The following is a 25594-nucleotide window of genomic DNA, read 5'->3' on the forward strand; positions in this document are numbered from 1 at the left end:
CTCACATGCTATTCTTGACCCACTACAATCTGGTTTTCGCCCTCTCCACTCAACCGAAACTGCGCTTACTAAAGTCTCCAATGACCTATTATTGGCTAAATCCAGAGGTCAATATTCCATCCTCATTCTTCTTGATCTTTCCGCTGCTTTTGACACTGTCGATCACAGCATACTTCTCGATACCCTGTCCTCACTTGGATTCCAGGGCTCTGTCCTTTCCTGGTTCTCTTCCTACCTCTCCTTCCGCACCTTTAGGGTTCACTCTGGTGGCTCCTCTTCTACTTCTATCCCTCTGCCTGTCGGCGTACCTCAGGGTTCTGTTCTTGGTCCCCTCCTCTTTTCTATCTACACTTCTTCCCTTGGCTCATTAATCTCATCCCATGGCTTTTCCTACCATCTCTATGCTGATGACTCCCAAATCTACCTTTCTACCCCTGATATCTCACCTTGCATCCAAACCAAAGTTTCAGCGTGCTTGTCTGACATTGCTGTCTGGATGTCTCAACGCCACCTGAAATTAAATATGACCAAAACCGAGCTTCTCATTTTCCCCCCCCAAACCCACCTCCCCGCTCCCCCCGTTTTCTATTTCTGTCGATGGCTCTCTCATTCTCCCTGTCTCCTCAGCTCGAAACCTTGGGGTCATCTTTGACTCTTCTCTCTCCTTCTCTGCTCATATCCAGCAGATTGCCAAGACCTGTCGTTTCTTTCTTTACAACATCCGTAAAATCCGTCCCTTTCTTTCCGAGCACTCTACCAAAACCCTCATCCACACCCTTGTCACCTCTCGTTTAGACTACTGCAATCTGCTTCTTGCTGGCCTCCCACTTAGTCAGCTCTCCCCCCTCCAGTCGGTTCAAAACTCTGCTGCCCGTCTCATCTTCCGCCAGGGTCGCTTTACTCATACTACCCCTCTCCTCAAGACCCTTCACTGGCTCCCTATCCGTTTTCGCATCCTGTTCAGACTTCTTCTACTAACCTATAAATGTACTCACTCTGCTGCTCCCCAGTATCTCTCCACACTCGTCCTTCCCTACACCCCTTCCCGTGCACTCCGCTCCATGGATAAATCCTTCTTATCTGTTCCCTTCTCCACTACTGCCAACTCCAGACTTCGCGCCTTCTGTCTCGCTGCACCCTACGCCTGGAATAAACTTCCTGAGCCCCTACGTCTTGCCCCATCCTTGGCCACTTTTAAATCTAGACTGAAAGCCCACCTCTTTAACATTGCTTTTGACTCGTAACCACTTGTAACCACTCGCCTCCACCTACCCTCCTCTCTTCCTTCCCGTTCACATTAATTGATTTGATTTGCTTACTTTATTTATTTTTTGTCTATTAGATTGTAAGCTCTTTGAGCAGGGACTGTCTTTCTTCTATGTTTGTGCAGCGCTGCGTATGCCTTGTTGCGCTATAGAAATGCTAAATAGTAGTAGTAGTAGTAAGAGCCTAAATTTGGCTTCCAGAACCTCTCTCCCACATTTTCCTATGTCATTGGTACCCACATGTACCAAGACAGCGGACTCCTCCCCAGCACTATCTAAAATCCTATCTAGGTGACGCGTGAGGTCCGCCACCTTCGCATCAGGCAGGCAAGTCACCAGGCGATCCTCACGTCCACCAGCCACCCAGCTATCTATATGCCTAATGATTGAATCACCAACTACAACAGCTGTCCTAACCTTTCCCTCCCGGGCAGCACTTGGAGACATATCCTCAGTGCGAGAGGATAGTACATCCCCTGGTGGGCAGGTCCTGGCTACAGGAGTACTTCACCAGGGTGATGCTCTCCTTCTAGGAGACCTCCCTCCTCCAAGGTAGCACAAGGGCTACTAGACTGGAGGTGGGACCTCTCTACAACATTCCTGTAGGTCTCCTCTATGTACCTCTGTCTCCCTCAGCTCCACCAAGTCTACTACTCTAGTCTCAAGAGAACGGACATGTTCTCTAAGAGCTAGGAGCTCTTTGCATCGGGCGCAAACATATGACACAGCATGTGGCCAAAACAGGTAAACCACAAAAAGAAAACTCACACACACTCTCTCTGGAGGCTGGGATGGGGACAGAAAAAAAAAAAAGAATGGAAAACCAGATTGGGAATTGGGGGAACAGCAGTGATTGATTGCGAGGATGGAGATGGGGACTTGCAGATTGGGTGAAAAGGGTGAGCACACAGCATATGTGTATCACACACACAAATAATGTGTCTTGGTCTCGTACACTCTCTCTGGGTCTCTTTAAATGTGGGTAGAGGGGGTCCTGAGACCAGAGGGGGGGTACAGGGGGTCCTGAGACCAGAGGGGAGAGGGGTCCTGAGACCAGAGAGGGAGGGGGGAGGTATCTCTGTCACACACAAACTCTCTCACGCACTCACTCTCACACACTGTCTCTCACACACTCTATGTCTGACACTGTATCACATTCACTCTCTATGTGGCGCACAGTCACTCTCAAACACTCTCTCGATCTCATACACTCGGTCTCACAGAGAGTCTGTGTATCGCACACATACTCTCACACTCTGTCACACACATACACTGTATCTGTGTGAAACACACTCTCACACTCACTGTGGCTCACTTACGCACTCACACACTCTCTCACAGACACACTTGCACCCACACTCACTGTCCCCACACTCACTCTCTCTCTGTCACACACACACACTCGCACATTCACTCTCTCTCACACACACTCTCTCAAACATACACACTCCGAGGGAAACCTTGCTAGCGCCCATTTCATTTGTGTCAGAAACAGGCCTTTTTTACTAGTACTCTCATAAAGAAAAGTTTTATATTTGCAGTTAATATATACTAAATCCATGCTAGCTCTAAATCCTAATGCCCTTTATTAAACATACCCCTTAGATTGTAACCCCTCTGGGAACAGAAAAAAATATCTACTTGACCTGAATGTAACTCTCCATGAGCTACAACTGAAAAAGACATGAGGGCACAGCTTTTCCTTGGAAAATAGACATTATTTAGAACACACACAAAATGAGACTATATCTAACTTTGACTGTAATTTCAGTTGTGAAAAAATGTTCCTATGAAGAGAGGCTGAGAAGGCTAGGGCTTTTCAGCTTGGAGAAGAGACGGCTGAGGGGAGATATGATAGAAGTGTATAAAATAATGAGTGGAATGGATCGGGTGGATGTGAAGCGACTGTTCACGCTATCCAAAAATACTAGGACTAGAGGGCATGAGTTGAAGCTACAGTGTGGTAAATTTAAAACGAATCGGAGAAAATTTTTCTTCACCCAACGTGTAATTAGACTCTGGAATTCGTTGCCGGAGAACGTGGTACGGGCGGTTAGCTTGACGGAGTTTAAAAAGGGGTTAGATAGATTCCTAAAGGACAAGTCCATAGACCGCTATTAAATGGACTTGGAAAAATTCCGCATTTTTAGGTATAACTTGTCTGGAATGTTTTTACGTTTGGGGAGCATGCCAGGTGCCCTTGACCTGGATTGGCCACTGTCGGTGACAGGATGCTGGGCTAGATGGACCTTTGGTCTTTCCCAGTATGGCACTACTTATGTACTTATGTTCTGGTAAAGCCATATAATGCTCTCGCAGCAGTAAAAGTTCAGATAGATGAAAAGTTTTGATGATGTAAGTATTGAAGATCCTTCATAACTATTGTAAGCTATATAAAGCCTCTTAAAGATACTTTTCTAGGGAGGAATTAGCATCATCCAGCATCACTGTATACACAGCATACTGCTTTGAATTGTAAATTTCATTAGCTTCTAGCCAGCTCCAGTAAATCAAAATGTAGATAATAGATTGTGGAATCCTGCCCTTATCTAAAATGCCCATTCCTTAAATAATCATATCTTAAAGAGTTCTGAGAAAAGAGATTTGACGAACCTTCCAACACGTATTCTGTTTATTGACCTAGTGGCAGAACGTAAATGTGAAATAGAAGACAGTTCTCCAGATCTTTACACGGAAGATATGAATATTGGTGTTAACCACATCACTAAGAGGAGGAGAAATGGGAAATTATTACCAACTGGCTGATAGGGACAAGTCAACAAAATGGTCAGCATATGGAATGCCCAAAACATAGGAGAGAAGAGAAGAAAGAGAGAATGCAATCTATTACAGGATAACAAACTTAACGTACATTAACCCACATTTATTTAAGGTTAGCCTCACTGTTGGTCAACATCAAATTCTCCATTCTGGGATGCCACAGTTTTTGTCTAGATCTCTCCTTCCCTATGTACCAAATCGCTCTCTGTGTTCATCTAATCAGCATCTACTTGTCATCCCCTCACACCTGCAGATTCATTCATACCACGTTAGATCTACCTGTTTTTCGGTGGTTGCCCCTACCCAATGGAATCTTTTGGATCTCTGCTCTTGAGCTTTCTCATTTCAACTTTAGGGCTGCCTTGAAAGCATATTTCTTCCATAAGGTATTGGTATTGTCTGTTCTTATCTTTGGATCCTGTAGCATAATTTCCTTGCTGAATATTGAGGCTGGAACTGTTTAATTTATTTGTCTTTTTTTCTTTCCTTCCTTCTTTTTGTCTTTTGCTTAGGGTTAATTTGTTCCCTGTCCCCTACCATTATAATTGCGACTTTGTAATCTAGTTTCGTTATGTGTCATTCCATTGCTGCCCATCTCTTTAATTTTCTTCCTTTTTTTTTTCTTTCTAGTTTTATTCATTGTAAACCGCTTAGATTTTTTGATTTGCCGTATATTTAACTTTAATATAAAAGTTGAACCTTGAATATTTACTAAGTGTATAACTCATGTTAGTAAATAAGGGACTTTTTTACCAAGCTGCGGTAAAATGGGCCCTGCAGTAGCGGCAGCGGCCCTTTTTGCCGTGCACCGGGGCCCCTTTTTACTGCCAAGGGTAAAAAGCCCCAAAAAATGATATGGCCATGAGGGGGAGCACTTAGCCTCCACCCATCATGGTGGTGGTAAGGGCTCCCGCACCACCCCAGCGGTAACCTCCTGCCTTATAATTTTTTTTTTTTTAAATCCATCAGCGCCGGAAATGCCATGTGCTAGAGGCAGAACTATCACAGGCGGCCGCGTTGGGCCAGCGGTAGTTCCGAGTTGCTACTCTGCATCCCTTTAGTAAAAGGGTCCCATTGACCCTAAACTTGCAAATTCTGAAGCAAATATTGGCAAAAATGGGACAGCTTGTGTGCCATGTTTTTGCAAAAGAAGAGGTTGCAGATAGTGCCATAAAATCTTTTTAGCCTTGCTTTGTTTAAGCATTTTTCTTTCTTTTCCAAGTTATGAGTTTTTAGGTTTAAAGGGTTATAATCATAGAATTTCTCCTTACATTCACAATTCATTGCTATTTTAACATTGAAGTAAATCTTTGATTGGTGGTCAAGGGTATAGAGCTGTTAAACACTGCATGGCTGTATCTCTATTTATATGAAAGATTGAAAATCTATATACAATGTGCTGTGTGTGCCACTGTCCGAAACCATATTTGCATTGCCATTTTGGAAAATGCTAATAATTTCTGTCTCCTTTTAGAGTCTATTGTCAGTACCTCAATAAAATTGTCACTTAACCACCTTAATTAAACACAGAATACAGTAAAAATGTATTTCTGAATTAAATGACCCCTGTAAGAGTCTGAAATATTGTCAATAAAAGATTGTCTTGTAGAGAAGATCAGTTTTTGAATTAAAGATAAATTATTCAAGAAACCTATATACAGTAGACAACTCTTTACAATCCAGACTTCTATATTTCTCTTACAAATTAAAGGGCCGTTTTACTAAGCTGTGTTAGGCCTACCGCATGCTAAAAGAGCACTACCACGGGATGCACTGAGACATCCGCGGTAGTGTTCCTTTTGCCATGTGCTAATCTTGCACTCAAAAATATTTTTTATTTGCCAGCACGGGAGGAGTGTCTGGGGGCAGAGAGTAGGCATGCCTACGCTAATCAGGTAACGCAGGCACATTACCATGCACTACCCGATTAGCACAGGAGCCCTTACCACCACATCTCCTGGCAGTAACAGCCACGCACTAATGGGAAAATTAGCATGTGGCAATTAAAAAAAAAAATTAAAGAAAAAAGCCGATCACAGCCATTTTTCAGCCACTCTAGAGTGGTCAGAGTGTGCGGCAAACTAAATTGTAAAATAGCAGTTTTCTAGGGAAGATCAGTTTCAACCAGGAACTATAGTCTGTGTCCACATTTAAAGAAGGATTAGATACTGGACTGCTCTTGAGACATGAGTTGCTACAGTATTTAAATTACACTTGCCTTAGTACCAGCTTTGCTGCTAGGAATAATCTGTGACCACTGCTACTGTGTCCCTCTGCTGAGCAGTACAGAGCTATCCAAGGATATGAATGTTGTTTGTTTTCATTACTCAGGTACCATCTTTTAAAGCTTCTCCAAAAACTTGGTAAAGTGAAGCAATTCGACTTTCTGTTCCACAAATCGGGCCGTTTAGAGGGTCAACCTCGGGGGTACTGTTTTGTCAACTTTGAAACAAAGCAGGTAGGGGTTCTGTTATATTTTAAGTTACTGATTTCTCATCATTTCTGCATTCATCCAAGTCACCAGGTCTTAAGCATTTTGACTCTACCCCTTGCAGCGCCTGGCTATTTATTAAGCAGCTATCATTCAGCTCTAGAATGGATGAGGCATAGCCCTCTGTACTAGATCAGGGAAGATGTGCCCGTTTTCAAATCCTTCTGTTTCTTTCTCAACTAGTAACCACCTACAAGTCCTATTTAAGCAGTGGAACCCCAGAGGAGTTTAAAAAAAAAGTTTAAAGTAACACTAGCCACTTCTCATTGTTCAATACAGAATGTTTCCATTTTGGGAAGTGACTGTCTTAATGGAGGGATAATTTTACTATAGAATTGAAGGAACATTTTGTTTGATCTGTTGTGTAGGAAGCAGAGAAGGCAATACAGTGCTTAAATGGTAAGCTGGCACTATCTAAGAAGCTGGTGGTTCGATGGGCACATGCACAAGTGAAGGTAAATATGTTTAGCAGGTATAACCTGCCAGGGTTTTAAACTTCCCACAAATGTCTCCAACTTCAGCAACACACTCCATCAGTTTCACTTTTATGTGTTGTTGACTTAGGGGCTCATTTTCAAAGCACTTAAGACTTACAAAGTTCTATACTAGTTACTATGTAACTTTGTAAGTCTAAGTGCTTTGAAAATACACCTCTTAGTCATCTTGCTTAAAGACCTTGAGCTGAAGCATGATATTATAAATTTGTTCCTTCTGTTTTAGAGGTCTCAGGTATTTTTGAAGCAGTTTGTCTGACAAGACTTTAAACATTGAAAGAGCAATAAAATTGCAACAGGACAACAGTTGAATTCTTTTAGTATGTCATTGGTGATGCTGTTGTAGCATTTAAGGCCAGAGGAGCAGTACTTGAAAATCAGGCAAAAAAAGGGGTGACTAGTGAGAGAGAAAATATTCTGCAAAACAAAGCACACTGAGATTTACACAATCTCTTTGTGTTGTCAGCAGCATACACCCTATCATGAAACAAAGAGCTAATAGCAGTGCTGCCTCCTTAAGACACTAATGCAGTGGTTCTCAACCCAGTCCTCAAAACACACCCAGCCAGTCAGAGTTTCAGGATGTCCACAATGAATATGCAGGAGAGAAAAACATTTACATGTAATGGAGATAAATTTGCATGCACTATTTCATGCATATTCATTTTGAGAATCCTGACTGGTAAGGTGTGTCCTGAGAACTGGGTTAAGAACTGCTGATCCAATGAAACTGAGCCTGTAGCTGCTGGGAGGTGGGGGCAGCAGAAGCTGTTTCACTTAGTGCAAGATCTGATTTTAAAGACTCAGAATAAACTCGGTTGTCATTCGAATTAGTGGGATTTAAAGTTTGATTTGCGTTTTCTTTTCAAGGGGCCCTTTTATCACCCAGTGATAGGGCTACCACCAGGTTTGCGCACAGCAGATCAGCCTTACTGACGGGCTCGGCCAGGAGACCGGTGGTAGTTCCTGATCATCTGTGCACCATTTCTGGTGCTAGAAAATATTTTTAATTTTCTAGCGCTGGTGGGCGGGGAGTGGTAATAGAGCAGCACTATGTGCTGCCTGATTACCACAAGGTTACTGCCAAAACCCTTATTGCCTCCTAAATAGGAGGCAATAAGGGCTCCAGTAGTAAATGGCCACACAGCAATTTTTAATTATCATACAACCATTTGCTGCCTCCTGCAAAAAAAACACCTTTACCCGCAGTGGTAAAAGGTGGCCTCAGCACACGGCAGTCCCACGCGCTGACACCACCATGGATCACCTTTTACCACTGGCACTTCGTAAAAGGGCCCCTAAGTGTCAAATATAATCCCTTAGACCAGGCTTGTCTAATTTCAATCCTTGAGGTCTGTAAACAGGCTAGTGTTTCAGTATACACCTAAGGAATATGGAAATGAGAGACTTGCATGGCCAATCAATGAATGTATGAATGTTCCAGTTAAATACTGTGTAGCACTCTACAACTGAATTTATTTAAAAAGCTATGGGTCTCATTTTCAAAGTGCTTAGAATTACAAAGTTCCATAGGTTACTGTTCAACTTTGTAAGTCTTAGGGCCCTGTTTACTAAGGCGTGTTAGCATTTTTAATGCGCCTAAAATTAGCGTGCGCTAACCATGTAAGTGCCTATAGGGATCTTGCAGGCACGTACACTGTTAATGCGTGTTAAAAATGCTAATGCGCTTTATAACGTGGCTTAGCAAACAAGGCCCTAATTGCTTTGAAACTGCTTCTATGTGTGTGCGAAAGTATTATGAAAATTTCTGACATGTTTTTTATGCCAAGGATTGATGTACATCCAAGCACAGGTAGTGCTAATTGTAGGGTCTGAGGCTTTTCCTTCTGAAGAATATATATTTTCCTAATTAAAAACATTGAATACTTACAAATACTCCAGATAAATACTGTGTTTCAAAATTATTTTCATACTTCCACGCTTGGTGTGCCTTGCATAGATTTGCATGCCCACCAGCACAGTGGTATGCAAATCTCTCTCATACATATTCATATGGGATATCCTGAAATCTGACTTGCTTGAGGACCTTATAGACTTATCTTGGACATGCCTGGTATAGATTCTGAATGTGTCTACAGTTAGTATTGCTTTATTTATGTGGCTTGGATTATTTAGATGCATGGATGACTTTATTACCCTCAATAAGTTTCACATGGACCTGTAGCAGTGTTTCTCGACCTAGTCCTCTGTACTCACATAGCCATTTGAGTTTTCAGGATATCCACAGTGAATATGTATTAGATAAATATGCATGCACTACTTCCATTGTATACAAATCTGTGTCATACATATTCATTGTGGGTGTACTCCAAGGACTGAGTTGAGAAACACTGGACTCTTGTCCATGTGAAACTTTCCTTCATTATTTAGAGTAATAAGGCCATCCATTCTGCAATCCAATAAATCCAAATAATTCAGTTATTTTGACTTGGTGAAAACACAACCATCAGTGATTTAGAGAGAAATGTACTAAAGGAAAGAGAATTAAGATAAAGGGGACAAATTGGAATGCTTATTAGCCCAGGCAAAATGGAAAGGTCCATCTTCCAATTAGAAAATGACTAGGACAATTAACGTTTGAGTCAGAAGAAATTGAGAGTTCTAGCAAATTTAAAAATGTAAGTACATCCATGGAAATGATTGAGTAGAATCAAGTAGCTAGGTTCTTTTCCAGATTATCAGCAAACATAAATAAAGCAATCAAAAGTCCATAAACCACTACTAAATGGACTTGGGAAAAATCCACAATTCCAGGAATAACATGTATAGAATGTTTGTACGTTTGGGAAGCTCGCCAGGTGCCCTTGGCCTGGATTGGCCGCTGTCGTGGACAGGATGCTGGGCTCAATGGACCCTTGGTCTTTTCCCAGTGTGGCATTACTTATGTACTTATGTAAAAAATATGCCTAATAACAGGACTCCTGGCCCTGCTGGAATGAAAAGTTATAGAAAGTTTGCAGTAATCACAGAACTGTTTCTGGCAATTCATAACTTTTCATGACAGAAGGAGCCAGGTGGTGGTAACTTTTTTTGAAACCAGAAAAATGTTCTTCAGATTACAAAATCCAAACAAAAGTTCACCCTTCATGAGTTCTAACAGATATCGTCAGATGAATTCTCACAATGACTCAGAAAATACACCAAGTCACAATGCAAATTAGACATTTGCCCCAACAGCCTAATAAGATCCGCCCCCAAACAATTCAAAAAAGACTTTACGAACCATATAATCCACAGGCTTCAAAATGGTCTCTTTCCCATGGAGAAAAGAAACATCCTACTTAACTCCGCTGCCAAAAGATGCTAAGAAAAGCACAATGGACCTAACCAACTACCGCCCAGTAGCATCTATTCCGCTCATAACCAAACTCATGGAGGGCATAGTGACGAAACAACTTTCTGATTACCTAAATAAACACTCAATTCTGCACGAGTCGCAATCAGGATTTCGGTCAACTCACCGAAACGGTACTAGTATCTGTAATGAACTCATTCAAACAAGCAATTGCAACTGGTAACAACATACTCCTCCTACAATTCGACATGTCCAGCGCCTTTGACATGGTTAATCATGGAATACTATTACATATACTAGAATACTTCGGAGTAGGAGGTACAGTTCTCAAATGGTTCAAAGGATTCCTGACCACAAGATCATACCAAGTAACAACGAATGCGGACATATCACCCCCATGGACATCTGAATGTGGAGTTCCCCAAGGATCCCCCCTATCACCAACTCTCTTCAACCTAATGATGATACCTTTAACCAAACTTCTAACCAATCAAAACCTTAATCCCTACATATACGCAGACGCCGTCACGATTTACATCCCATTCAAACATGATCTAAACGAAATCACCAGTGAGATCAACCAAAGCCTCCAAATCATGCACTCCTGGGCGGATGCATTCCAGCTGAAACTCAACGCAGAGAAAACACAATGTCTTGTACTCACCTCACAACACAACAAAAACAACTACTCCACAATAACCACACCATACTGTTCTCTCCCCGTCGCACAAATTCTAAAAATTCTTGGAGTTACCATCGACTGAAAGCTCACACTCAATACTCACGTGAAGAACACAACGAAAAAGATGTTCCACTCCATGTGGAAACTCAAAAGAGTAAAACCTCTCTTCCCGAAATATATCTTCCGTACCCTAGTACAGTCAATGATGATAAGTCATCTGGACTACTGTAATGCACTGTACGCTGGCTGCAAAGAACAGACTATCAAAAAACTCCAAACAGCCCAGAACACCGCCACCAGACTCATAAGTACATAAGTACATAAGTACATAAGTAGTGCCATACTGGGAAAGACCAAAGGTCCATCTAGCCCAGCATCCTGTCACCGACAGTGGCCAATCCAGGTCAAGGGCACCTGGCACGCTCCCCAAACGTAAAAACATTCCAGACAAGTTGTACCTAAAAATGAGGAATTTTTCCAGTCCATTTAATAGCGGTCTATGGACTTGTCCTTTAGGAATCTATCTAACCCCTTTTTAAACTCCGTCAAGCTAACCGCCCGTACCACGTTCTCCGGCAATGAATTCCAGAGTCTAATTACACGTTGGGTGAAGAAAAATTTTCTCCGATTCGTTTTAAATTTACCACACTGTAGCTTCAACTCATGCCCTCTAGTCCTAGTATTTTTGGATAGCGTGAACAGTCGCTTCACATCCACCCGATCCATTCCACTCATTATTTTATACACTTCTATCATATCTCCCCTCAGCCGTCTCTTCTCCAAGCTGAAAAGCCCTAGCCTTCTCAGCCTCTCTTCATAGGAAAGTCGTCCCATCCCCACTATCATTTTCGTCGCCCTTCGCTGTACCTTTTCCAATTCTACTATATCTTTTTTGAGATACGGAGACCAGTACTGAACACAATACTCCAGGTGCGGTCGCACCATGGAGCGATACAATGGCATTATAACATCCGCACACCTGGACTCCATACCCTTCTTAATAACACCCAACATTCTATTCGCTTTCCTAGCCGCAGCAGCACACTGAGCAGAAGGTTTCAGCGTATCATCGACGACGACACCCAGATCCCTTTCTTGATCCGTAACTCCTAACGCGGAACCTTGCAAGACGTAGCTATAATTCGGGTTCCTCTTACCCACATGCATCACTTTGCACTTGTCAACATTGAACTTCATCTGCCACTTGCACGCCCATTCTCCCAGTCTCGCAAGGTCCTCCTGTAATCGTTCACATTCCTCCTGCGACTTGACGACCCTGAATAATTTTGTGTCATCGGCGAATTTAATTACCTCACTAGTTATTCCCATCTCTAGGTCATTTATAAATACATTAAAAAGCAACGGACCCAGCACAGACCCCTGCGGGACCCCACTAACTACCCTCCTCCACTGAGAATACTGGCCACGCAATCCTACTCTCTGCTTCCTATCTTTCAACCAGTTCTTAATCCATAATAATACCCTACCTCCGATTCCATGACTCTGCAATTTCTTCAGGAGTCTTTCGTGCGGCACTTTGTCAAACGCCTTCTGAAAATCCAGATATACAATATCAACCGGCTCCCCATTGTCCACATGTTTGCTTACCCCCTCAAAAAAATGCATTAGATTGGTGAGGCAAGACTTCCCTTCACTAAATCCGTGCTGACTTTGTCTCATCAGTCCATGTTTTTGTATATGCTCTGCAATTTTATTCTTAATAATAGCCTCCACCATCTTGCCCGGCACCGACGTCAGACTCACCGGTCTATAATTTCCCGGATCTCCTCTGGAACCCTTCTTAAAAATCGAAGTAACATTGGCTACCCTCCAGTCTTCCGGTATTACACTCGATTTTAGGGACAGATTGCATATTTCTAACAGTAGCTCCGCAAGTTCATTTTTTAGTTCTATTAATACTCTGGGATGAATACCATCAGGTCCCGGTGATTTACTACTCTTCAGCTTGCTGAACTGACCCATTACATCCTCCAAGGTTACAGAGAATTTGTTTAGTTTCTCCGATTCCCCCGCTTCAAATATTCTTTCCGGCACCGGTGTCCCCCCCAAATCCTCCTCGGTGAAGACCGAAGCAAAGAATTCGTTTAATTTCTCCGCTACGGCTTTGTCCTCCTTGATCGCCCCTTTAACACCATTTTCGTCCAGCGGCCCAACCGACTCTTTGGCCGGTTTCCTGCTTTTAATGTATCTAAAAAAGTTTTTACTATGTATTTTTGCTTCCAACGCTAATTTCTTCTCAAAGTCCTTTTTTGCCCTCCTTATCTCCGCTTTGCATTTGGCTTGGCATTCCTTATGATCTATCCTGTTACTTTCAGTTGGTTCTCTTCTCCACTTTCTGAAGGATTGTTTTTTGGCTCTAATGATTTCCTTTATCTTACTGTTTAGCCACGCCGGCTGACGTTTAGTCTTTTTTCCCTTTTTTCTAATACGTGGAATATATTTGTCCTGAACCTCCAGGATGGCGTTTTTAAACAGCATCCACGCCTGATGCAAGTTTTTTACTCTGCGAGCTGCTCCTTTCAGTCTTTTTTTCACCATTTTTCTCATTTTGTCGTAATCACCTTTTCTATAGTTAAACGCTAGCGTACTTGATTTCCTAGTTTCACTTCCTTCAATGCCAATATCAAAACCGATCATATTATGATCACTGTTATCAAGCGGCCCTCGTATCGTTACCCCCTGCACTAGATCATGAGCACCACTAAGGACTAAGTCTAGTATTTTTCCTTCTCTTGTCGGCTCCTGAACTAGCTGTTCCATGAAGCTGTCCTTGATTTCATCAAGAAATCTTATGTCCCTTGCGTGTACAGATGTTACATTACCCCAGTCTATATGCGGGTAATTGAAATCCCCCATTATTATTGTGTTGCCCAGTTTGTTTGCGTCCCTGATTTCCTTTAACATTTCCGCATCCGTCTGTTCGTCCTGGCCAGGCGGACGGTAGTACACTCCTATCACTATCCTTTTCCCCTTTGCACATGGAATTTCAATCCACAGTGATTCCAAGGAGTGTTTTGCTTCCTGCAGAATTTTCAATCTATTTGATTCAAGGCTCTCGTTAATATACAATGCTACCCCTCCACCAATCCGATTCACCCTATCACTACGATATAATTTGTACCCCGGTATGACAGTGTCCCACTGGTTATCCTCCTTCCACCAGGTCTCAGAGATGCCTATTATATCTAATTTTTCATTTAGTGCAATATATTCTAACTCCCCCATCTTATTTCTTAGGCTCCTGGCATTCGCATATAGACATTTCAAACTATGTTTGTTGTTCCTAAGTACATCATGCTTAGTACTTGACAGTATTAATTGGCAATCTTTTGTCTGATTTTTATTGTTATTTAAAGATACCCGATCTACTACAATCTCTTTTGCAACCTCACTATCAGGATACTCTATCTTCCCTGTTATGGTGATATCTTTGAAAGATACCTTATCCCGAACCATGCTCTTTTGAGCGACTGTCGGCCTTCCCCCCATTTCTAGTTTAAAAGCTGCTCTATCTCCTTCTTAAACGCCGATGCCAGCAGCCTGGTCCCACTCTGGTTAAGATGGAGCCCATCCTTTCGGAATAGGCTCCCCCTTCCCCAGAATGTTGCCCAGTTCCTAACAAATCTAAAGCCCTCCTCCCTGCACCATCGTCTCATCCACGCATTGAGACTCTGGAGCTCTGCCTGTCTCTTGGGCCCTGCGCGTGGCACAGGTAGCATTTCAGAAAATGCTACCCTGGAGGATCTGGATTTCAGCTTTCTACCTAAGAGCCTAAATTTTGCTTCCAGAACCTCTCTCCCACATTTTCCTATGTCATTGGTACCCACATGTACCAAGACAGCGGACTCCTCCCCAGCACTATCTAGAATCCTATCTAGGTGACACTCATATTTGGAAAAACTAAATATGAAAGCGCAAAACCCCTAAGAGAGAAATTTCACTGGCTCCCACTCAAGGAACGCGTTGCGTTCAAGATCTGCACGATTGTACACAAAATTATTCACGCAGGTGCCCCAATCTACATGCTAAACCTTGTGGACTTGCCTCCCAGAAACGCCATAAGATCATCCCGCAAATTTCTCAATCTGCACTTCCCCAGCTGTAAAGGACTAAAATACAAGCTGATACACACCACCACCACCTTCTCTTACATGAGTACGCAGTTGTGGAATGCATTACCTACAGCCCTGAAAGCTATTGATGAAATAACTAACTTCCGCAAATCTGTGAAGACACATCTCTTCCACAAGGCGTACAAAGAGAACCCATAGCCTTACAAAACTTCCTTACCAATCCACACAGTTATTACAGTCCACCTTCTATCCTGCCTAACAGCTTCCTTCTTTCTTCCCTTACCTAATCTCTGAACATTACTAATTGTATCTGATATCATGGAATGATTATGTGATAACCAAACTCTGTAAGCCACATTGAGCCTGCAAATAGGTGGGAAAATGTGGGATACAAATGCAATAAATAATAAATAAATTACAAAACTATACAGAGACCAGTAGTCAAGGTTAATATAGTAGCATAAACATTGGATAAAAGACTAGAAGCATGCATAAAGCTTAAATGTATGCCTGTGAGATCAATGAGACGATCTTGGGACACTGTTCACTGTTATGATGTGAAGCAAAACTAATCCGAAGTAGTGTTAACATGTCAATAAAAGCATTTGACATAGGTAAATGTTCTTTTGTTTTTGCTTTGTTTGGAACATAGAGTTTTGTAACAAGCTTTTATTAAATAGATTCAGCTACGTGATGTGGAACCCCTTAGAATGTATGTAGGATTAAATATTTCAAGGCACTATACTGCGTCACGAGTGACGAGACAAGTAGGTTTTGTCCTCATCAGCATTTGCTATAGCTGTTGAATCTCTAACAGAATTAAAGAGGAATACAGTGAGGAAGAAATTATGAGAAAAGCACAAAATATCCCAGGATACATGACAGACCTCATAGATCTACCAACCAGAAATAGAAGCGGATCATCACTTACATTACTCAAATTGTAAAGGACTTAAATACAAAACAACTTACGCATCCAGCTTCTCCTACGTAAGTGCACAACTATGGAATGGACTCCCAAAAGCTGTAAAAACAATCCACGACCATCTAAACTTCAGAAAATGACTAAAAACCAATGTCTTCAAAAAGGCTTACCCCACCAATCCAACATAACTCCCAACACCCAGCAACACAGCACAACTAATGATCGTAATGGAAACATACAATCTTCATCCCCTTTCGACCTTCAAGGTGCCTGACACACACCTACCTCATTCAACCACTATACAACCTATATTTGTTACCTACCGACTGGTGAACGCCTTTACAGTATTATGTAAGCCGTATTGAGCCTACAAATGTAACAAATATTTTGAGGAAACCAAACGTTATTGCTCAAAAATCAACAACTGCTCAACACTTCAGTAACTTGCTCTGGCCTCAGAGATAATGACGATAAATCGGTATTTTATTCCATCTGGCACAGCTGTGTGTGTGGTGTGATCTGACTAGTACTTTAGGTAGAATATAAATAAGTAAATGAGCTAGAAAATAACTGTTAAGTCCCAGTTAAAATAGAGCAGGAGCTCTTCAGCTATTTTAGTGTTAATGTCTCTAGAAGACTTCAAAATCATTTCACTGTAACCTGTACAATTTTTCTGGATAAAACCCTGGCCTTAACAGAATTGCTTAAGGAGAAAAAGACATAGGGTGAATTTCACAAATGTAGATGAAAGAATATCTACTTTTCTGCACTTGAACGTTAACTGTATAACAGAATAGCTGATACCATGTATCAACTGGCTGACTTTGAAAACATGCTACTGTAGATTTCCTCATATATTAAGGTAAACCATGATGGGAAATTTTCATTTAATGATTGTTATATACAGTTCCAAACTATAGCATGAAAATTATCAGAGGTATTATAGCAAAGTAATTTCTGAAAACCTTGCAGACTCGCCTTGAGCTACCAGATATGTCAAAAAAGCGTTATGGCGAATGTGTGGAGAGCAAAAAGGTACTCATAAGAGTACCTTTTGGCTGTATGGAAACTTTTGGTTAGTTAATGGAGTAGTTTGACCAGATCACAGGTTTTCCATTCTCTCCAGTTCGGAGAATTGAGAATTATGCAAGCACAGGTGGAGAGAAAAGTGCTATTGAAAAAAGAAATCTGTAGACATTTTTCATGATGGATTTGGTAAACAAACAAAGAACATCTTGGATACATGGCACGGTAATCACAAAACAAATGGAGGTGCTTTTTCGATATGACATCTAAGCCAGACTTTGAGCTAAACGTCCCAAATCCAAATAGCAAATGTAACCATTTTTGAAAAAGCAAAACATCTACCTTTTTTTTTTTTTTTTTTTGAAGTACTGTTTGTAACAAGGTTTTGTGATATGTGTATTTTTTTCAGGCCATTTTTTACACCCCCCCCCCCCCCCCCCCGCACAGATGAAAAACAGAGAAAATCAAGCCATTGGGATGTAGGAAGGCCAGCTTTTTTAATGGACTGGCCCCCCAGACATCCCAGGAGATCAATGGGGCACCCTAGGGAACACTGCTGTGGACTTCATATAAATGCTCCGAGGTACACATCTCACCATTGCTCCCATATCTTGTCTGCTGAGCCCTCCAAAACCCACTGCCCCCAAATGTACACCACTACAATAGGCCTTATGGGAAAGGGAATGGGACTTGATATACCGCCTTTCTGTGGTTTTTGCAACTACATTCAAAGCAGCTTACATAATATATACAGGTACTTATTTGTACCTGGGGCAGTGAGGGTTAAGTGACTTGCTGAGTCAAAAGGAGCTACAGTGGGAATCAAACCCAGTTCCCCAGGATCAAATTCTGCTGCACTAACCACTAGGCATCTAAATGTGGGTACAGTGGGTTTCTGATGAGTTTTAGAGAGCTGACAGTTTCAATCACAAGTGTAATAGATAGGGGAAGCTATGGGCCTGGGTCCACCTCTCTACAGTGCTCTGCACCCACCACTACACTACTCCGGGGACCTGTGTGCTGCTCTAATGGACTTGGCTATAACATCCGAGGCTCTCATAGAGACTGGGGAGTACTATTTTTATTCACATTTTTGGGGGGGGGAGGGGGGTCAATGACCACTGGATGAGGATGGGGGTGGGGAGGTCATTCCTGATTCTCTCCAGTGGTCATCTCGTCATTTAGGGCATTTTTTGTGCCTTTTTCATTCTGAAAACAGGTCTGGACCAAAACATTGAAGTTTTCACCCTAGACGTTTTCATTTTGTTCCATTATGGCCTACAAAGAGAACCCATAGCCAGACTAAACTCGTCCTACCCAGCTATTCAAGTCCACCGTTAACACTATCCTGCCTAACACTTTCCTTCTCTCTTCCCTTACTTCATCTCTGAACATTATTACTTGTATCTGACATCTTGGAATGACTAAGTCATAACCAAACTCTGTATGCCACATTGAGCCTGCAAATAGGTGGGAAAATGTGGCATACAAATGCAATAAATAAATAAATAACATGTACAGGTGTTAGGCACACCCTAAGCCCGCCTTTGAAACACCCCCAACATGCCCCTTCTGATTTGGATGCACTGCAGACGAAATGTATAGATACACGTCTGCAAAACAGGTTTTGAAAATACCAATTTGGATGTTTAGAGAAGAAATCTGCCCAAGTGGTGCTTTATGACACTTTTTTAGAATTTTTTTTCTCTTTTGAAAATGAGCCCCTTAGTCTATCAAAGTAGAGTGGAAAATTGGTGTGGGTGAGGATGGCTTGGCTGGCTTGATGGAATCTTATAAAATATATGCCATTTCAACGCCTGGTGGGAGATATGTTATGCAGAATCTACTGAAACATATTCCAAGAACCTGCACCATATCACAAATGCCAAAATCATATCATTGAATTCCAAATACATGCAATTATTCTAGCCACATAATAATGAACAGACCAGAAATTCTTTTGAAAAACGTACCAGATATTGTTTTGCTACTGCATTTGATGAAGACACAGGAGCTTGGATTGTCAAGGTGCCAACCATGGTTTCTTCTTGTAACTGTTGTAGCTGATCAATGCATAACCAAACAGTGGGAAAGTGTTTTTACCCTGGAAAACAATTGGGAAGGATTGCCCCCTCTAGAGAAGAGTTAATAAAAGCAGACAGAAGCAATTTACTGGAAAACTTAGGCCATTCCTGAAATGTAAATCCTATAATGCGTCTCAGACTTACTAGATGAAATACTAGACCTAAAAGCATTTAAAATAATGGTTGATTCAAGAAAATAAAAGAATATGCATGCTGTTTGTCCAATAACTCGACAGAGAAAACTCAAAAATGTGACATTCTGTCATGTAAGAATGCCTTGGAACTGTATTGTTCAATCAAGACTGCAATCAAATAAAAAAAAATGTGTTGACAATCGGAACGTAAAACTAATAATTTGTGGGTTTATATATATAGCAAACGAGCCTTGCCAACATTCTTTGGAATTTGGAAATCAATACAAGTTATTTCTGTTGAAAGTTCAATAAAAAGAACTTTGGGAAGGAAAATCCATGGATTCCTTTTTTCCTGTTTTTACGTTTGCTACCTTACTTAGGCCATCTTCTGAATTGTTAAATCCAAAATATAGGAATCTGTAGTGCAGAGAGGAGGGGGGAAAACCCTCCTATACTCTGTATCCTGTTCAATATTGGGAAAAAGCACATAGCAAGTAGGAATGTTCATTATGTTGCAGTTAAATTTTACTAACCATTTTTGAAATCATTTAAGCAGCATTCCTAAAGTCCCCAAACTCCCTAGTAGCAGTTGGGTTAGCACCAGACTTCAATAATTACTGAGTTAATTGCTCCATATTGACTGTGATAACACTTGTGGCAGGCCACACTAGGGTGGCAGTTCTCATATTGTTCTCATATTTATTTATTTACCGCCTTTTTGAAGGAATTCACTGAAGGCAGTATACCGTAAGAATAAATCAAACATGAGCAATAGACAATTACAGCAGTGAAAACATTAATATAACAATACAAAGTATGGCATAGCGTATTACTTACATTGTCAACACAATACGTAATATAACATTTTAATTGACAGTGTAGGGTATAAGCAAAGATGAAACATATAGATAGGTAAGAGAGTAAGAGGAATTAGAGAATAAGGTGACTAATTTAAAGAAAGTTGCAAATGAGGTCAGAGATATGGTTAACATATAGATAGGTAAGAGAAGTTAGTCTTGTAACCTGTATCTAAAAGGAAACAAAATACCAATTTAAAAAACAAACAGACACTCAAGTTAACATTTACATTGTTTGAGCTATCAGAACAATTATTTCCTTTTTTTAAAAGCTCCATTTTGGAAGCTATGAAAGCAGATTCACATCTTCCCTTCTTTTATCTCAAACTCTCCCACTATAAAGGGGTGCCTAGATGTAGGCACCTCAATGCAGTCTGGGGAGCGCCTATTCTCTAACGATATTTTGGTGCCCAGATTCTATTTATAGAACAGTAGTGTAAATCTGAAGGTGGTGCACCTAAATGTAGATACATCCATGTATACCAGCTCAATGGTAGCCACACCTATTTACATCTATGTGCAGCAAGCAACATGCACAACTGACTATTCTATAAGCTGCAAATGTATGTAAATCAGCTTAATGGAGATAAAACGTGATGTTTTTTTAATTGTGATTAAATAATTAAGTGAAGGTGCTCAGACTCTTGAATCTGATCCTGCCACAGATTGAAACAAGAGACCTCAGTCGTATTATTTAGGAGAGAAAGTGTATATAAGATATGCCCAGGTCCCACCATACTCCACCCAAGTGTATGACCCCCTTGCAATTGCATTCTGTAGCACTTATGTGCACCCTTATAGAATAACACCCAGGGTGCATATGTGTGTAAGTGCCAGTTAACCTGCATTTACTTTTGCAATGCTCATGTAAGTGTGAGCATGAGGTTGCCTTTTATACAATTGCATCTGCTCTTATTCCAGGGAAGGTGATATGACACTCTGCTGACTCCAAGGGAACCTGTTTGAAACAGTGACCTTTTGACTTTGCTTCTCAGAACTGAATGGCAGTGTTGGTGGGGGTGGTTTTTTTTGTTGTTGTTGTTTTTGTTTTGTTTTCTTCCAAAGAAAGTAGAGCCCTTTTATAAATCATTCAAATGTAATTCATCTAGTGAAAACTTTGCACATTAGAGTAACATGTGTAATGAGCCCACCCAAAAATGTGTCTTTAGAGGGATATCTTTGCTCTTCAGAGTGAATGATTTTGCCCTTCAGTGCTACACAAATCCTTTTTGGCACACACACAGGAAACCGACACAGTTCATCTACCTGTTAAATGGTTGCCAGTATTAGCACATCCAAGTTATTTTCAGAGGGATAAAACTTGTATCTTAACTGCAAGAAAAGCTTTATTTTTCCCTTTGGAACTGAAATCTATTCAGTCAAGGTTATTGGTTGTCAGTGTTTTGATTTCATGACATGCAGGCTTATTTTCAAAAGAGAAGGGCGCCCATCTTTTGACACAAATCGGGAGATGGGCATCCTTCTCCCAGGGTCGCTGAAATCGGCATAATCGAAAGCTGATTTTGGGCGTCCTCAACTGCTTTCCATCGCGGGGACGACTAAAGTTCACAGGGGCATGTTGGAAGCGTAGCGAAGGTGGGACTGGGGCGTGCCTAACATGGGCGTCCTTGAACCATAATGGAAAATAGAAGGGCATCCCTGACGAGCACTTGGGCAACTTTACTTGTTCCATTTTTTTTTTATGACCAAGCCTCAAAAAGGTGCCCGAATTGACCAGATGACCACCGGAGGGAATCGGGGATGACCTCCCCAAACTCCCCCAGTGGTCACCAACCCCCTCCCACCCTAAAAAAAAACTTTTTAAATATTTTTTGCCAGCCTCAAATGTCATACCCAGCTCCATCACAGCAGTATGCAGGTCCCTGGAGCAGTTTTAGTGGGTGCAGTGCACTTCAGGCAGGTGGACCCAGGCCCATTCCCCCCCCCCCCCCCCCCTCCCTCCACCACCTAATACACTTGTGGTGGTAAATGTGAGCCCTTCAAAACACACCAGAAACCCACTGTTCCCACATGTAGGTGCCCCCCTTCACCCCTTAGGGCTATGGTAGTGGTATACAGTTGTGGGGACTGGGGATGGGGGGCTCAGCACACAAGGTAAGGGAGCTATGCACCTGGTAGCAATTTGGTCGTTTCTGAGATGGGCGTCCTCGGTTTCCATTATGGCCGAAAATCGGGACGACCATCTCTAAGGTCGACCTAAATTTTGCAATTTAGGTGTCCCCAAACGTATTATCGAAACGAAAGATGACGCCCATCTTATTTTGATAATACGGGTTTCCCCGCCACTCCTGCGAGGATGTCCTCAGGAAAACTTGGGTGCCCCTTTTGATTATGCCCCTCCTAGTTTACTATCACTAGGTTCTTTTTAATGTTTTCATTGAACCATTAGTTACTCTATTGCAGAATTTAGGATTATCTTTCTACATATAGGCAGAGGATATTCAGCTTCTAATGGCCCATGATAATTGGGATATATTCATTTCAAGCAACTCTTACTTTAAATTTATCGTGTTTGATAGCTTCTGACTACAACTTGAAAGTGAATTTTGTGAAAACAAAAGCCATCTGGTTTTTCAAAATCAAATCCTTCACCTCCATTCTCTCCAACAATAAATAATGTTCCCATAAGGGTTTGCCCCACAGTTCGCTGTCTTGGAGCCCTCTTTGATAGGTTTTTTTTAAATTTATTTGTAAGTTTTAATAATACATTCATAAATGCATTTGAAATATCAGCAATATTACAAAAATAGGAGATAATTTTTAAACCTTAATTAAGGTAAACAGAAAATTGCCTTCAAACTTAGTCCACAAATAGTTAGACAAGATACTAGGAAAAAATGAAAATAAAGAATAAGGAACTTGTAGATCAATTCTATTAGAGCAGGGAAATGCCGACACTCGCAGCCGATTTACCCAGCATATAGTTAACATGTGGGAGCATTCAAGGAAGCACCTCTTACACTTTCCTTGGATATTACAAATTCCTGCAATTTCTATGGGTCAAAAAACACATAATTTGTCAAGTTTAAAGACACCAAACATCTACATGCAAATTTTAGTACAAATGTTCCACCTAAAGCTAGTATTCTTGGTTTTAAGCCCAAGAATTCTCGCCTTCTCTTTTGCGTGTTTTTAGCTAAATCAGGAAAAAGCCAAACCTTGGCCCCAAAGAACAATGCATCCATGTGTCTGAAATATAATCGAAATATGTTACTTTTGTCTGGTTCTAATGCAAAAGTTACTAGAAGAGTTGTTCGTTCAGTAACTACTTCCAGGGAGCTCTCTAAGAATTCGGTCAGATTTAACACAGGTTGAGGATTCACGGTTGGAGTTCTGATTCCACTTATGTATTGGGCTCTGACTATGGGTGGAAAACCCTCAGCCGGAATTCCCAATATTTTTCCATATTACCTTTTCAACATTTCTATAGCAGGAATTAACGGTGATTTAGGAAAGTTTAAAAACCTCAGGTTATTCCTCCTCCCATGATTATCTAAATATTCTAGCTTCCTAGCTAGAATATCTCTCTCCTTAATGACTGACGTTGCAAAGCTCTGTAGTTTTTTAAGTTCTCCTTCTAGTAATTCAGTTTTTTCCTCTTGTAGATTTATTTTCCTAGACAAAATTTGATGTGATTGTTTTAAGTCAGAAACTTCTCCCCTAAAGGAGTTAGTTTCCTGGAGAAGGGAAGAGTTCAATCCCTGTATAGCATCCCACAGGGCTTCCATTGTCACCACAGCTGGTTTTCTATATTCCCCAACACCAATGGAGGCAGCTCCCAGATCAAAAGAGAAAGAAGGCTTACTTGCTCGTGTATCTCTAGTTGTTAAAACTTCTGGGGTCGAGGTAGTGGCGGGTCCTCCTCCAGCAGCTTGGGAGATCAGCTCCTCACTGGGCGTCTCACAGCGCTGTTCCTCAGCCGACACCAAACTGCTTCCGGGTCGTGGGGGAGCTGCGTTGGAGGGAGGGCTTAACGAGGCTCCCTGTATGCTGTGATCCGCCGACAGCATCGTGGATCCAATTGAGGTGGGTGGCGGCATTTCCGACGCCTGAACGCCGAACCTCTCCAGAGTCGTCTGTCACAGGGTAAGGTTTTCTCCAGGGTTGGAGGAGGGCTGACCCTGGTTTTCCCTTTTCCTTTCCCCATGTATAACCCGGGGAAAGGCTCCTATACGGCAGGCAAAATCGTGGAGGGTCAGGAGCTCAGAAACACATGACCGCTCAAGACGCCATCTTCGCTTCCTCTTTGATAGTTTTTTAACCTTCAGTTTGTATGTCTCTTAACCCAAAGGATTTTTTTATGCGCTGTGGTTGATTAGATCTATTAGTCTTTATTTGGAAAACTTTAACCTTAAAACTGTTATAATGCCCTTATGAATCGTTTAGATTACTGTAACTCAGTGTTCATTGGTTTTCTCCAGTATACTATTCACTGATTACAGCTTCTTCAAAATTCTACAAATTACTTTATAAAGCAAGTTATTTTGATCATGTGATTTCCCCCCCCCCCCCCCCCCCCCTTATATTTATTAATTGAAAAGCATTGGCTTCCGGTGGCCAGTAGAATCCACTTTGAGTCTCCTTCTGATACATAAATCTCTCTATACTGGACACCCTCCATATTTATTTAATTTGCTCATATGATATCATCCGGCAAGAAATCTGCGATCTTCTGATGCAGATCTTCTTGTTCTTTTAGGAAATTAGTGTTTCACTCCTCTCATTCAACGGCTTTTAGTTGTGTAAGCCCCAGTTTATGGAACCAGTTACCTCCTACATTGTGGTCTGATTCTTCTCAAACTAGATTTAAATCATTATTGAAAACATTGCTGTATAAAAAGGCCTTTTCTCTGTAACTTTATGTAAGATGCTCTTTTGTTTTCAGGTTTTATTGTTGTCTGTTATAAGTGTTGTGCTATGCATTTATTCCTTCCCAGTAGTGCTGTCATGTGTTATAGTTCATTATCTGTTCTCTGTTTTATTTTGGATATTGCAAGCCACTTTGATACTCTGTGACATAGCAGTAAAACGGAGTTTACAAATAAATATCATGAGCCCACCAGATGAAAGTGTGAGACTATGTATATGAGCACAAAATTTTCCTATGGTGACAGAAGCACCTGTGCTTAGTAACTGAATGCAGGGTCTTTGTGGTAGACCAGAGTCCTAAAGCTACCATAATTCACAGTTCCATCCCAGAGCGATAGTGTTTCACAGCTGCACCTCCACAAAGTGTATCACAGCTGGACCTCCACAAGAGGGAGAGACTCGTTTAAGATCCACTCCTGCCTTGCCTACAGGAAATTCATGATGAGCATCATAAAAGACAGTTTGTGTGGGGTGGGTTTTTTTGTTTGTTTGTTTTGGTTTTTGCTGTGATGGAGTTGGTTGCGTCTTTACTTGTTGGTAACCCTGACCCGCTGT

At 41.5% G+C, this 25594-nt stretch overlaps 1 protein-coding gene across 3 annotated transcripts in view; it reads left to right on the forward strand.

The window, feature by feature from the left end:
* RBM18 (RNA binding motif protein 18) overlaps positions 1-25594 on the forward strand; it is an 85661-nt gene that overhangs the window by 26793 nt on the left and 33274 nt on the right. For all 3 annotated transcript variants that reach the window (XM_030207306.1, XM_030207304.1, XM_030207305.1), the window contains exons 4-5: positions 6378-6504; positions 6906-6992. In XM_030207306.1, the coding sequence (XP_030063166.1) occupies positions 6378-6504; positions 6906-6992 (214 nt within the window). The remainder of the gene's footprint in view (positions 1-6377; positions 6505-6905; positions 6993-25594) is intronic.

Source organism: Microcaecilia unicolor, chromosome 6, assembly GCF_901765095.1.
Source record: "Microcaecilia unicolor chromosome 6, aMicUni1.1, whole genome shotgun sequence".
In the NCBI taxonomy this organism is placed as follows: Eukaryota; Metazoa; Chordata; class Amphibia; order Gymnophiona; family Siphonopidae; genus Microcaecilia; species Microcaecilia unicolor.